Source organism: Bacillus rossius, chromosome 1 (genome assembly GCF_032445375.1).
Source record: "Bacillus rossius redtenbacheri isolate Brsri chromosome 1, Brsri_v3, whole genome shotgun sequence".
Taxonomy (NCBI): domain Eukaryota; kingdom Metazoa; phylum Arthropoda; class Insecta; order Phasmatodea; family Bacillidae; genus Bacillus; species Bacillus rossius.
The window spans coordinates 94,039,248-94,054,627 of record NC_086330.1 but is presented as its reverse complement, the minus strand read 5'-3'; the positions used below and the strand labels follow the sequence as shown (position 1 = coordinate 94,054,627).

Below are 15,380 nucleotides of genomic sequence, written 5' to 3'. Positions count from 1 at the left end.
CTTTTTCGTGACTTTCGGGACCTGTAGACACCCTGCGATTTGCCATCACAAGGAACTGCAAATAACCATTAACCAACATTGCCATACTCAAAACGTACTTATGGTCTTAAATGTAGTGTCATGTCACAGGATGGAATTCAACCTCATATGGCTCTGTTCAAAAATACTTGGCACTTCAGCATTGCAACAAAGTAAGTTTGAACCCAATTACAATTTGCATGACACAATTAATGGATAAGCAATACAGGATCAGCCTCTAGTATATCCATTTAATTTATATCCCCTGACCTAATACATGTTTCCCTGACTACTCCCCGATTATTAAAGAAATGTCACATTCCCTGACAATTCCAGTTTTTTCCCTGATGCTTAGCCTGTAGCAATTAAACTTCAAAAAATAGTTCATTGCCATTTAATGTGAGAAACAATGTTAAGACTGACCTGCGGGCCCTTGGGTGCACCACCAAAAACGCAAGTGTTTCGCACTTGTGTCTCCTCCCCAAAGTCATTGGCGACCTGCTGTATCTGCTGGGCCAACTCCCGGGTCGGTGCGAGCACCAGGGCGACTGGACCGTCGCCCCGAGTCAGGCGCGGCTGGTGGTTTATGTGGACGATCGCTGGCAGGATGTACTGGCGGTCACAACACAAACACTTGTCAGCCAGACTATTCCCATAATGCTACCTAGCAAACAGTTGTCAAAAAACAACACACACTGAAACATACTTAAGACTAACTGCATGCAAACAATCAGAAAATATTTTTCTTTGCAAATTCTATCAGTTGCAACTTGCAAGTCAAATTTATCAAAACAAAATATTTGAGGCAAATTAATGTATGAGATGGACTAAAACATTTAATTGAATTAAAGGGTGTTCACACAAATCTGTAGAAAAATTTCTTTGACTTTTCCATGACTTTCCATGATCCAAATTATAAATTTTACTGACAAGTTTTGCAGTTTTAAAGAAATAGAGACAATCCCATTTCTATCCACTGTATAGCAGTACTATTTAAACAGAACCATACATACACCATTTTACAGTGTGTATGAATAAGGGTTGACTTGATTAAACCACAATGGTTTAAACCAAAGTTTGAATCAAGTGGATTTAAAAAAAAAGTAATTTTAAAAATAATATCTTAATAAATTATAACGTAAAATTCTACTCTAATAAACAACAATAATTTGCTCATTTATGTTTCTTGTGATTTATGGAAACAATTAATTATATACAAATCAAAAACTTTATCATTTAAATTATCTGAATAAGTTGTACATTATACCCAGCTAAATACTCCTCTAAAATTAAATTAATTAGTAAATTGTAGTCAAATGTGTAATAAAAAGGGAGAAATAAATAAATTTATTATATTTAAAGAATAAATTATTTTTTGTGGGAAATCTCAGACTACTGCAAATCCCCTTTCTGTGGGAACACCCATTCTATTTCTGTGGTTAAGTTCCAGTCAAATGTGCAGATTTGCTGGACTTCAGTTCTTTGATGTTATAACTTTTCTGGTTCAACATGAGCGGCAGAAAGCAGGATGTTGTATGGCTTTCATTAGAACATGTTGAGAACCAGGTTGTTTGACTTTTAAATTTTTTTTAAAACCCCTGGTATGAATGCACTGAAACACCATTTAGCGAATAATGTTATGGTATGTTCCAGATTTTAATGTAAATTCCCTGACTTTCCATACCAATTTCTTTCAACTTCCCTGAATTTCTCCTCACCAGAATGTGGACATCCTGGAATCATTTATTTTAATTGACATTTATGTCTCATCAACAAAAAGTGGGCCAATAGCAGAGCTGCCAACCTCAAATCACACCCATCAGTAATGGCAATTAGGTATATGAAAAAAGTACGCGTAAATCATGCACGATAAATTTTCCCTGGGGCATTATAACACACTCTCAAGATAAAACAAGGACAATAATATGCAAAAGAAAAAGAAAAATATGAATACAATGCAAATTAATGAATAAAAAAAATCTATTTGAACAATACAATCATCTGAATATGTAAGAAATATTAATAATTTTACTGGATATTTTGAATCTTCAATTCAAAGTATTCAAAGTTAAACTTTAAAGCAACTGTCTTTTTATTTGCTTTTTTTTTATCCTGGTTGGATAAGAAATGTCATGTAAACAAACAACAAGGCAAACACAAGGACTTGTAAACAATAACTGCGTTCGTTACTTTCGTTTCTTCAGATGTAGCGAAAAAACGAAGATATAGATTTATTGCTCGTCACGGCTTTAAAATGTTCTGCAGGTTTCTTTGATTCAATATGCCGTCTACAGTCATCCCTTCCACCATGTGCAATCGAAAAGTCACACGTGCATACATTACAAAACCGTGGCGTTCCAAACATTTGAAAACGACAAGCATGGCCATTCTTTTGAATATTTAAGTCGAAAGTTCTGAAGACTTGCGTGTTTTTTTTCCCAGATACACATTATTCTGTCACACGCTTCATTTCTAAAACCGGCACTGAAGAACACAACACTATCGAAAAACATAAAAAAAATTCACGTCTGTAGACACGACAAAAACACTATGATGAAAAAAATGGCTTTCAAGAAATAAATTAACACAACACAGGTTAGCCAAAGTACCGTACAAAAATTATCGTGATTTAAGTAGCCTTCAAACGATAAGTCCGAGAATATGTACTAGTTGTATCGTACAACGGACGTAATACCATCCCATTATTATTTGAAAACACGAGAATTAATTTACTTATTTCGACAGTACATCGTACATGCGCACACTTACTAGTTCCGTTATTTGTGCAACCAAGCGATGTATTCAAACTGCGTTCACGAAACAAGCACAGCAGAAACGGAATTTTCTCCGTTACCATGCAGCACAAAGCCTCGTTTCCGTAATAAACCAGCGATGTTCCGTAATTCCGTAATTCGGGGTTAAAATCCGTAATAATTACGGAAAATCCGTAATGGTTGGCAGCTATGCAATAGTGACAGGAAAAAAAAATTATGGATATCAGCTTGTTCATTTAATAAAAAAAAAAGAGAGAGAGAGAGCGAGCTGAAATCAGCAATATTGGGCACTACTTGTCCTTCGCTGGAACAGTTTACTTTTCCTCCACTGTGCTGAGCTTGTTTCCTGTAAGATAAGCAGCACATAAGAAGCAACATGACTAATCTGCTTGGCCCCAGCACATCAACACACAGCAGTGCCATCTGTTGCATGCTTTCTGCTGCATAACAAGCTTATCGCAATATATTAATGCAAAAAATTAGTGGAAAGTTCCAAATTAAGTGTTTGCCTAAGAACATACAAATAAAAAAAAATCATACGCACTCTTGAATGTAATGTAATACTATCAGAATTAGTAACATAATTGCATATACAATATATTATCCCACAATTCGGAAAACCGATTTCTGTATCATTGTTTGGGATTTTTGATAATGGTAGAAAATTTTTGTTAAAAATACACTGGCCAGGATTGTAAAACATTAGTATGATCAGTGACTCAAGATGGCCAACAGGTAATGGTCATAACGTGCATGGTCCTCCAGGAATTATGTGTGAGTGGAATATTACTATGTGTAACAAATATCACTGCTTCTGTATATTAAAAGTTGATCACCCTTTAAGAAATTATCTAGCAGAATGAGCATAAATGGGAAAACACTACTATTATTAACATATTGTTACAATTTCTGGAGCGGCGAGCTGACCGCGCTCATCTCTGGGGAAACCCTGCTGCGACCAGGACACATCCCTCTCCCTTCCCCTTTACAAACACCATTCCAAATAGTCTTGGTGCTTTACTGTCTCACGTGGTACATTCTGCCCGTCCCAAGAGCACTGCTGCAAGAAGTGGCGTAACTAGCACGCCATTGTTCTCGCAGCTTCAAGTGTTAGTGGGGGATTCTGACAATGATACACTTCGGAGGGCTACAAGACCTTTCCAGGCCGGAACTTCGCATGTGTATAAGCATCGCCGGCCTCCGACGAGTTAGTGATAGAGGCTGATGGCAACACCGGCAAGTGAGTGTGAGACTCGTGAGAACAGTGAAGTGAAGAGGGTGAGTGGCACCTGAGTGATAGCAGACTTCATGTGCGAAAATTGGTGCATCGGGTATAGAAGCATCCAGGTGTTGTAGGTGCGGTGGACGAGTGAGTAATGCGAGACAGTGCGTTGGGACAGAGGTGCGTAGTGAGAGATGAGCAGAAACGAGAGCCACTGTCAAGCTGACTTCAGGGAGGAGAGGAAATTGTGGACTTAATGAAAGAGTAATTAATATGTGGATCAACAATGTAATTGTTATAACTGAAATAATAATGTAAATATTAGGTAATAAATAAAACTGAATTTAATTCAATGGGCTATACTTCCACTCGTAACAATATATTTCAAAATTACTATATTGAAAATTAAAACTGTAGTCTAGTTTTAAAACAAAAAATGGAATACAAAAGATAATATTTAGCTTACATGTTGGCAGTAAAATGACATACATTCTTATATAATAAAACTCATCACTCCTTACACAATACTAACAAGATAGAACAGTTTACAGTCAAACCTCTATCTATCGTTTTTCAGGGGACCAACAAAAAAATTCAGTAGATGCGGACATTCAATAGATGTGGACTTCACTCTAAGAATTTTTAAAAAATAATATTTCAACCCAAAATTAGTGTCAGAAATATATCAGTTACTTGTCATTAAAGTTAAATCAGTTGAAAAATAAATAAAAATGGAAGTATTTTACTTAATTCAATTTACACTTGCAAAAAAAAACATACGCACAATAAATCTACATGGAAATTAAAGACTTTTTCAATACCCTGAAGTCTGAAATATGTTTACTCATGTCATCAAATGTAGAGCTGTACTGAAGAAGCCGATTTTACCAATATTTAGTTGAATCGGCATTTCTGTCGACTTCCGATACGTTTGTTAATTTTCGGCCGAAATTACTGAAAAACGAGAGATACTGCCATAACCTAAAAATCCACGAGTACCCTTTTCACTTTTCGTAGTAGTACTGCATTCTTTCAGATCGCATTATTTCTTTGCAACATGTGCCAAACGTACATATAAAAATTTAACATCCTTTTTTTTCAATAATGTTCTTTAATTTTAATATGTCATAAATAAATACATTACCGTCACGGTAAATATACATCTCGGTTGTTACGGTAACTGTAGTGCAAATGTGGTAGGTATCGTGCTTCTGTAGTAATTATGGTATCGACAAAGAATCTTTAGTTATTTTTATGGTAATTATCTTAGGATAACAATCGGGTTTGTACTGTAGTTATGGTACATCATCCATATTTCTTCGTAAGTTGTTCATTTGTCTTTTCATATTTACGTGCTCCATTACTTGGCTGCAGATTTAAGGTGATTTTTACTACTGTATACTATCGTAACTGTTTTTATGACGGTTTCTTTCTAAGAAATGGTTATTTCTGCAAAATCTTTATGGTTAAACGATCATCTATTATAATTTATAGTGACGGGACCACATATTTTGTACGATCAATGCGGACAAAACGGTAATTCGAACATCGGTACAAGCGGACTTTTTTAACCTTAGTTGTATGGCAATGTTGCCGGGACCGTAGAAAGTATACGATAAACACGGACAATCGATACATGCGAGTTCGATAGATAGAGGTTTGACTGTAGTTTCAGTACATACATATACATAACAATGGTCGATTGCGAACACATTACATAGCCCTAGGACATGTACAATGAACACAACATAATTCAACCCTAAATTTAGCCAAACAATCAACCCAGTATGCCTGTAAGCACAAGATGAGCACATTTTCACGTGATTGTACAACTGATTATGTCAATATGTTGAAGTTGTCTAAATATGTTTTCTTATCGATAGCTGAAATGTTCCATGATTTCTCCTCTGTCTAACCAATTAGAGATTTTTTGGATGTTAATTTGCATATTAAGTCAGTTTGTGCAGTTAAAATTTGAAACCATGACTTTGATTGTACAATAAAAAAAACTATGGCCAGTTAAGCACACAGTTCTGAAGGGCATAATGAGTTACACTATGAAGGAAATAGTAGCAAGTACTTACAGCAAGCGTCTTTCCAGACCCTGTCTGGGCTATTCCAACCATGTCACGACCACTCAGTGCAATTGGCCAGCCCTGCGCTTGAATAGCTGTGGGCTCAACGAAGCCTTGCCTCCTGCAATCCACCATCCAGTTAAGCACAACGAGATATTGCACTACACAAACTTACAACTGAATCACATTCAAACTTCCCTACTAATATTATAAATGTGAAAGTGTGTTTGTTTGTCCTTTCATGCAGCAACAGAGCAATGGATCAGTATGATTTTTTGCTTGTAGATTAGTTTATGGGCCAGAAAATGACATAGACAACATATAATTATGAAATAATATTCCTAAGGGAGTGAAAAAGGGGTAAATTCAATTTTATAATAGAAAATCATAGGAGGTAGGTCATAAACACACAATCTGTGAGTTTGTATCATTTCACTATGTCCGCCACACGGTCATATAGTAAAGTATGGCAACTTCCTATTCATCTCCTTGTCGAAACCCATCAGCTTAGTGAAGCTCACGGCTCCTAGCGAACTAACGGCGCTAATAAAAGTTTAGTTTCCAACTTCATCAATAGATGGCATTGCCTTGAATTTGTAACACGCTATCGTTTGGTGTGTCAGTCATGTCTTGCCTAGGGGTTACTTGTCTTCCCACAAAATGAAGCTGAATATTAGCATCCCAGTTTTGCTTACGTGTAACCTTGATGCACCAAGATTGTGCAATCAATGGGACTTCAAAATCAATTTCCCGTTTTTCAATGTATGGCCTACAGTCTTGAAACTCGGTAGTGATGTTCATTATATTATGATTAGGGATGGTGATTTTTCATTTTCGCGAAATAGATGCGAAAATATGCTAAATTATATTTTTTCCGCTATAAAATGTGAAATCTAGACTATTCCGAGATAAATGCGAAATCAAGGTAAAAAAACGTAGATTCGTCTTCACTCTACACAATTTATTTACCGATTGTATTTCGTTTCAGTTAACTATCAAAAGAAACCATCATTTTATGGCGTATTCAGCACAAGTATCTTATTGTCACATCATTCACAACAACTATTCTTCGTAAATATTGAATAAGAATGGCCATCCGTGCCTCGCGATTGTAAACAAAGCAAAGAACTACTAGCTGGAAGATTGTCCGTCATTTTGCAGAGTACAAGTTTTTAGGCCACCATTTTGTGACATCTCTGCTTCGCCGCGCTAACAATTGAAAGTCCCATTTTCTGGCTGTGTTTCACGTGAAAGCCGCATTCTTGTGTAGTCTGTGGAAGGTGGTATGTTTACAAATACGTGCATACTCGTGAATGTGTTGTATACTGTCATTTCCATTCGCGATCGCATAAATGAATACAAAAGTGAACAGTTCTACGAAAGTGATACGAATATTTTAATGTGCAATTTATGTAATCGCCATCTGGAGTGGAAAAAAAAAGATGTACTTGTAAAGCACATTAAATCTGAGGGACATCAATCAGGCTGCAAAAAAAAGATTCACCGAGAAATCGGATGAAGAAAAAAAGTCGGTAAAACGGCAAGCAACGGTTTCTGGCATGATCGAAAACCAAAAGAAGGCGAAAATTGAAAAATGGTAAAATGTTTGGAAACCTGCCAAGATAGACTATCTTTGTTGTTGTGCAAGATCTTTATTTCTGTGGTTGTTAATAATTAAAATGTGTATTAATTTGTGACACTCTTTAGAGTGCCAAGTTGTGTTTGCTCAGGCTGTGTGTGTGATTGAGGCGCGGGCGCAAATCGTGCACGCTATCTGTGTGAAAGCGCGCGCGGCGATCTGAGTTAGTTGCTGGTTTTGTCACGCGGCGTTGCGATCTGGTGTGTTTTTTTGTGCTGTTGGTACGCGAGGGAATTTAGCGCTTGGGTGAAGGTATTGGCAGGAGTGGGCGTGTGTTAGGAGTTGGTAGGAGACAGCTGGTGGAGTGAGTTGATGCGAGTCGCTTAAACGAGGAATGTCGTACCTACTGAAGAGAAGGGTTGGAGGAGGAGTAAAAGGCGGTTAACTGTGAGGAAGCTTCCGCAACAAATGACGAGACGTTAAAAAAAATAAAAATTTAGCTGCGCGTCCGAGACAAGAGTACAACGAAATAGAGGCTCACCTTTCATCGATTAGCTAACGAGAGTTATGAATTCAAATCAGCATTAGTTTCACGAGGGATTGTGACGATGAGTAAGCAAGTGGAGAAAGAAATGAAGCCGAACTGCGTCGGAGTATTGGACTGAACACGAGAATAAAACGTTTTGCTCTCATAAATCTACACGTCGGGGTGCCAGAAGTTGTAATAATATTTTTTGCCGAGGACAAGAAGGAAGTTTACTGCAGAGAGAGTTTTTCATGGCGAATGAAGATATGAAGAGTGCTGCTACGAGGATGCCGTGTTCTACCTGCTTGGATATTGAAGTAGAAGCTGGAGTCTACAAATAGAAGTTTTGTGAAATCAGTGCAGCAGTGATGTCAGCGCGGCGACTTCAAGGCACGTCAGCGGCTGGAGAAAATGGGGCCGCTCCTCCGACACTTCTGTAAATTGCTAGGAGCAATTTGATTTTTCTTCATAGATCAGTTTTCCTTCAAACTGTAAGTGTTGACATTTTTATTTTTTTTGTGGATCTATCGAAGATTTATTTCTCTCTTAATTAGGAGTCTAGGCAGGTGTAGGTTTTCCGCAGATTTAATATTTTTTTTTGTCTCTTGGAGTTATGCTCTGATTGATCGCTATGTTGTGTTGCTTTTCTTTCGTTGTGCTTTTTTGGTGCAGACTAACTATTCAGCTGTAAAATCCGGCGACTAGGAAATGCTGAGGCTTAGTCAGGTTTGCCACACAAATAGGATGAGTAGTTTGTAAAAAAAAAAATTCTTCCTTTCCTGCTAAAGTAAAGTTGATTTTATTCCGTTGGAATTTAAATTATATTTATTATATTTATTGGTGCTCACCTGGTTTATCTTCATAAAGAAAATTCGTAATGGATATAGTGAACTGAAGAAACTTTTGTTTCTTGGTTAGGTATAACTATAATACTTGTTAGGTGATTATTAATTTTAGAAATGTTTTGTGGTATTATATTGTGATTACAAGGTACATAGTAGGTATAGACTTTATTGCCAGTCCAGCTTGAAACATTTTACCAAAACAGGTGTTTTATTATAATTTGTTTTAGCACAAGTGCAGGTACATTCTTAAATACTCAGTAACTCTATCTTCGTGATAAAAATGTATTTATTATTGTGAATAGGCCAGTGACCTAATGTGTATGATATTGATGTGTGTAATAGTACCTGAACAAGTAATTTAAATATTTTTATATTGATTGTTTATATATTCTATTTTGCTCTATATATATAATTTTTTTATGAGATTTTTAGTGGGGTTAAGTGGTCTGGTGTAACCAGTGCACCGGACGACGGGGGCAGGTGGTTCCAGAATTTGTGAGGCTGGAGGTTGTATTGGAGGGGAACGGCCTGTAGAAACCTTGACCCCCATTGATTATTCTATTTTATGTGTCTATTTTATATGATTTTAAGACTGTTGGAGTCTTTAAACTGAAGTAATGCCTTCTTCTGATGTGGAATATTTACTGTGTATATTTTTCTTTTGGAACTGAATATTATAAACTAATACCATCAGCCTGGGTTTATTATTATTGTAATCCAGCCTTCTGCTTGGTCCCTATTAGTGTTTTCTGGCCCGGTCAGGCAAAAGAGGGGGTTACAAATTAATGCTTTTTAAAAATATACTTTTCTTCAGTAATGTAAAATGAGAGAATTGGCTAAATCTTGTTTTTAAAAATGCTACAAAATGCTCAATTTCAAATTCAAAATGCTAAATATTATTTGAAATGCTATAAATCACCATCTCTAATTATGATGTATACTTTAGCTGATTAATATATAACATAACAAACATGCTAAATATCCCACCACACAACACACAGAGACAGACAACTAAAGTTAAACACCCGGTTCAAGTAGGATAGGGCATAATTTTGTGAGTGTGCATCATCATTAACAGATGACACAATTATTTGAGTTTACAAAGATATGCAACTTCGACAAAGGTTGCCAAAGAGTGTTATTAGCACCTGTACATAAATATAATACCGTGAAGACTTTCAAAATTGTCAATACATTGACCCATAAGTATAGAGACATGCACTTGTATTTTTATTTTATGCCACCAAGTGGTGTTACTTCGAGTTTAACGCAGTGTTTTTTTTAAGCTCATAGGGGTGTTATTTTTCCCTCGTTATTCAAATTCATATTAATATTTCAAAAAAATTATTATACTTTATCTTTAAAAATACGAGTAAGTATAAAAAGTATCATATTTACTCGCATAAGGGTCACCCCTGCATATGAAACGCACCCTTAATTTTGGCCAAAAAATCAAACGTTTTCACCGAAGGGTTGCCCTCAAATATGGATCGCACCATATAACTGTCTCCATAAAAATACAAGTGAAATCTTTAGGGTCCGTGTCTCAGCTTATTGCCGCATAAGAAACATGGCACTGATGTCCTTAGTCTTTACCCTCTTCTTGTTTTATTGCATTTCCTCCACCCTTTTCCATCACCTTAGCACTATCTAACAAAAATACAAAGGAAAAGATTACTATTTTTATATCCATTTTCCCTTCCCATGTATTTTTTGGCCCATCCCCTTCCCCATGAGAGAAAAGACCACAGGCTATTTCCTTGTCAATTTGTTTGTCCGTGTCTTCACTAAAAACAAGTATGCCCTTTTACAGCAGTTTTGTCATGAATCAAATGTTGCAGTAGAAAGCTATAGAAATCTCACACAAAAACAATGTTTGGACACAATTGAATCACAAAAAAGCTGTTAAGATAGAAACATGAGGATTGAGTACTGTGCCAGTTCACGAACATTTACAAGATGAGAGAGGGAGGGAGAACCATAAAAAAACACACACAAAAACACAAACACCTGCATGTGCGCATGCACCTCCTCCCTTCATTCTATATGGCTGGTTTATTTTTATATTCTCCATCTCGCTGAGCATCAGCCCAGCGGCAGATTGCCACATCACTTATTAGCACCAGCCGGGTAGCTGCCCAACAGGCGGGACATAGCTTAATGGCGCAGTTCATGATGCCTTACATGCACTGCTGAGCTATTTTAACTAACAATTTATAATTAATTGTGTAATATTAAAAACCAACACAGGCTAGTTACTTAAGCACACAGTCAACCACAACAGTGCAATGTTAATTTTTTTTAACCCAAATGGAACATTTGCATATAGGTAGCAGTACATTTTATTAAACAAATAATCAGCATAAAATCTGTGACCCATACACGGGTAAATACAGCAATTTGCATAGCACTATTGCTTATTGCCAGTACCAGCAGTACAAAGTAATACATAGCTCAGCAACATAATACATATAAAGAGACATGCAAAATGTGTGTTTATTTTGTGATGAAAAGTGGTGTTATTTTCCCTTAAAATCGGTGTTATTTTTACCTAAAAGTGGGTTCATTATTTTTTATTTTTACGATTTCAGGTGTAAGAAATACGAAGACAACACTGTAATATAATTGCACCATCAATTGAAACACTGTACATTAAAATTACAGGTTAAAAAGAGACAAGTTTAAGAACTCAGATTCTATATTAAGCCAACACAATAATTTCAGAACCAAAGTACTTTGACACAACATTTAACTTTCAAATGAAAAAATAGCCATTGTAGCTAAATTTTCTTGTTTCAAATTAGTTCTCTTGTCAGTGAGAACATTATTGTATTGTGACAAAAAGTATTCCGAATCAACGTTTGCACACAACATCCACACTGCTTCCAGGCACTTGTCAGAAAATTCAGGTTGTGAAAGTTTTACAACTTGAAGTGCCTTCACTACATCCACACTGCTTTCCTTAATTTGTTTCTCAACTATCTGTTTTAACTCTCCAAAACCGGTGATCATCTCCTGGCGGTCCATTTATTTCAGAGTAGAAACTTTACACAACTTAGCAAGCAAAATAGGGCTCATGTCTGTAATCAAATTTTTTTTTTTAGATCAAAGACAGTCAGTGTTTCAAAGTCAAGTCTGCTTGGATCTGTAGCCATCAAGCTGGTAAGCTTCACCAGAGATTTTGTAGCCACGTGCACTACACTTATTTTCACAGCAGCTGCTTTCATGGTGTTCATGTGGTCCAAAACTTGTTTTGTTTCGTCAAAAAAAAATGCACTGCTTCATGTTTTCAAAGTTGTGCTGCACCTTGGTAAGCTCACCATGCAAAATATGAGCATTTAGGTAGCTCCAGCCTTCTAGCCTCGTTATTAAATCAACAAGACACTTTCCATGATCTTTCACAACAACCGCCAGGCACTGAATCACACTTATTTCACTTTCACTTAAAGAGGACAAGAACAGCACAGCAGCATTTTGGGTAGCCTTCATTTCATCTGACTTTCAAAACTCCACAACCAAATGAAAGTAGTCAGCAAGGTAGAAAACAATTTCAAACCAGGAATTCCACTTTTTGACTAAAGGCATTGGAAACAACTGGCAGTTTTCACCTTTATTCTCTCTGAGGAACTTAGAATAGAATTGTTTCCTCTTCCTCGTGTTCAGAAACACATTATTTGTTTTGACAAATACTTCATTTAGATCTTTCAACTCCTGAGCCCAATTGTTGCCAACAAGACTTAGCTTGTGTGCCCAACATTGCACATGTTGAAGGTCTTCCCCAACTACCAATTTTAAGCCTTCAACACACTGTCATATATCTAGCTGAATCAGTAGCTATGCTTTTCACATCTTCATATTTCACTTCATATGTTTTGAATGAATCCAGAATTGCTCAAATGCAATGTGTGGCATTGGCGCTTTCCAGAAAGTGAACACCACCAATAAGAAGTTCAGGACTAGAATCTGTCAAAATCCTAAAAAGCACAACAAACACACACCTCCTCATGTTTTCTGTTGTTTTGTTGCAAATGCCAATCTTCTTTCCTAGTAACTTTGCCTTGCCCTCTTCAAGACGTGAAATAGCAAGCTTAGGAACATATTTTTCTCTAAGGGTTCTTGAGTGTGGTAAATTGCCCGCTCCTTCAACATATGTATCCATCCAATTCCAAATGTTCGGATCATCAAGTTTTTCCAGTGGTATATTTGCTTTAAGAAAAGCTTCCACCGTGTCTTTCGCCATTTCGTTTGGTGAATCTTTTTTTCTTTTTTTCAGTTTGGAACACAACTGACAGAGACATTTGTCTTTTCTTTTCAATATTGTTAGCAGCCAGCCTCTTGTGTTTATCACTTTCCACATGTTTCGTGCATGTGTCCTTTCTATCCCACGAGACAGTAACATTGCAGTGTCGACACATTAATGTTCTTTCATCACTCGCATATAACCCACGATCACGAAATTCGTGCTCACGAAGTTTGGTGGATGCTTGAGCAGACCTGCCAACATTCAAATTTAAAAAACCATGAGGTCCTCGATAAAAATTTTCAGGCCCATAAATACAGGTTAGATATAAAAAACAACAAATGAGAATCTTTAAATTTAAGTGACATACCTGTACATATCTTACATGGTCTCTGCTTCAAAATTTATTTAAACAAATTATAGGTTGCAGATTTAATTTAGTTGAACATAATTTAGCGCTGTCGTGTAGTGATTATGCAGGTCCGCAACTAAAAAAGATGTAAAATAACATTCTGCTCGTGTAACACTATTATCACTGTTCACAGCAAAATTAATTTTTTTATTGGAAGCAATACACTTCACGTGTTAGTTGTGTTTTTTTTGTAGCGACATGTTTCACAATGACTCCTCTTCCACTATGCGAGATAGAAAAATTAGCATGGCACACGCTACAAAACGCAAAATTGCTTCCATTACGTGACTCGAGTATTGATGGAAACTCGTTACTGTAAGCTTTCGTAAAACTTGTTTAGTAACTTTTACAAACAAAATCTTGGGGCCCCGAAATATCGTGAGGAAACACTATTTTGGCGTGAGGGCGTGAGATGGACCTTAAAATCATGAGCCTCACACCAAAATCATGAGAGTTGGCAGGTCTGCTTGAGGTTTCAGCATATTTTACACTTTCACACTTCTGCTGAGATATATGAAGACGTTTTCTATCACAAACTACAGTTTTTATAAAATATCCGCACCGTATACAACATTTTTAAAGGAAAATTATAATTCTTAAACAGAAAATGTAATTGTTAAGTTTGTTTACAGTACGAGAACAAATTAAAACAGTTTGCACAGTCCATAGTAGATGCAAGATGAACAATTGTGCGTAATTTATAATTTTCTTTGCGGCACAAGCGCTGTAACACACAAAATAGCCAACAAAATGGCCGTGCATTACTCTTTGACTCTGTAAATGTGCCTTCGAGAGTACGTGAGCGTATTAGTGTACGAATGCAGTTCGCCAAGAACGCGTCATATCAAATTAATAATAAAACATAAACATTGGCAAGTGTAGTCTTTACGTTGATGGTGTTATCAATGGTGACAACGGCTGTTTATTTACTATTTTTAAAGTTATCAAACGGCGGGAAAATGTGGTTATTCTTGGTAAACAGACGTATTTCGCAAAAAAAATCGCGGTATCAGAAATTATGTAAAGTGGGGTTATTCGTGTTAAACTTACGAATTTCGCGTAAAAATTTGTTTTATCGCAAATGCGAAATTTGCATGTCCCTATACATATACTATAATAAAATAAAAATGTAACAACTGTCCAACTTATGCTAAAGAATGTTGAAGTAGATTGTTTGGCGATTTTATGTGGTAGAAGGCAAGTGCTACCCAGAAAAAATTATTCATCTCATTACTAGAGGCCTTGTGCATAATTATATGATTATTGGTCGTATTGCAGAACACCTGATCAAAATTAGGATGTTTTCTGGAAAACAACATGTGCGGTCTTTGCTTTGGGTCAGCACCTTATAAAAGATAAGAAATAAATAAATATACCTAAGCTCAGGATTTTATCAATTTTTTTTACTGATCCTAAACCTTTCATCCTGAGTCCTCACTTCTTTTAGAAGCAGAGTCATGCTCACAGGTTTCATGAACACCAGCAGGTAATTTATCACAATAACACCAAATTTTGCTTTTCTTTATGAATACTGGTTGTAAAACACTTATGTACTTTGATTCCAATTATTATTATTATTATTATTATTATTATTATTATTATTATTATTATTATTTATAACTGTTAACAAATACCAAGCCCAAACACAAGACCAGAATAAAAATTCTTTAATTATTCCGTATCGCGTAT

The 15,380-nt window shown here is 36.2% G+C and overlaps 1 protein-coding gene across 1 annotated transcript in view; it reads right to left on the bottom strand.

Annotated features, from left to right (window-relative positions):
* Window positions 1-15,380, bottom strand: part of LOC134540221 (probable ATP-dependent RNA helicase DDX5) — a 166,396-nt gene that overhangs the window by 114,662 nt on the left and 36,354 nt on the right. Inside the window, exons 4-5 of the mRNA XM_063382835.1 lie at window positions 6,099-6,210; window positions 442-630 (exon numbers count right to left, since the gene is read on the bottom strand). Coding sequence (XP_063238905.1) covers window positions 442-630; window positions 6,099-6,210 — 301 coding nt within the window. The remainder of the gene's footprint in view (window positions 1-441; window positions 631-6,098; window positions 6,211-15,380) is intronic.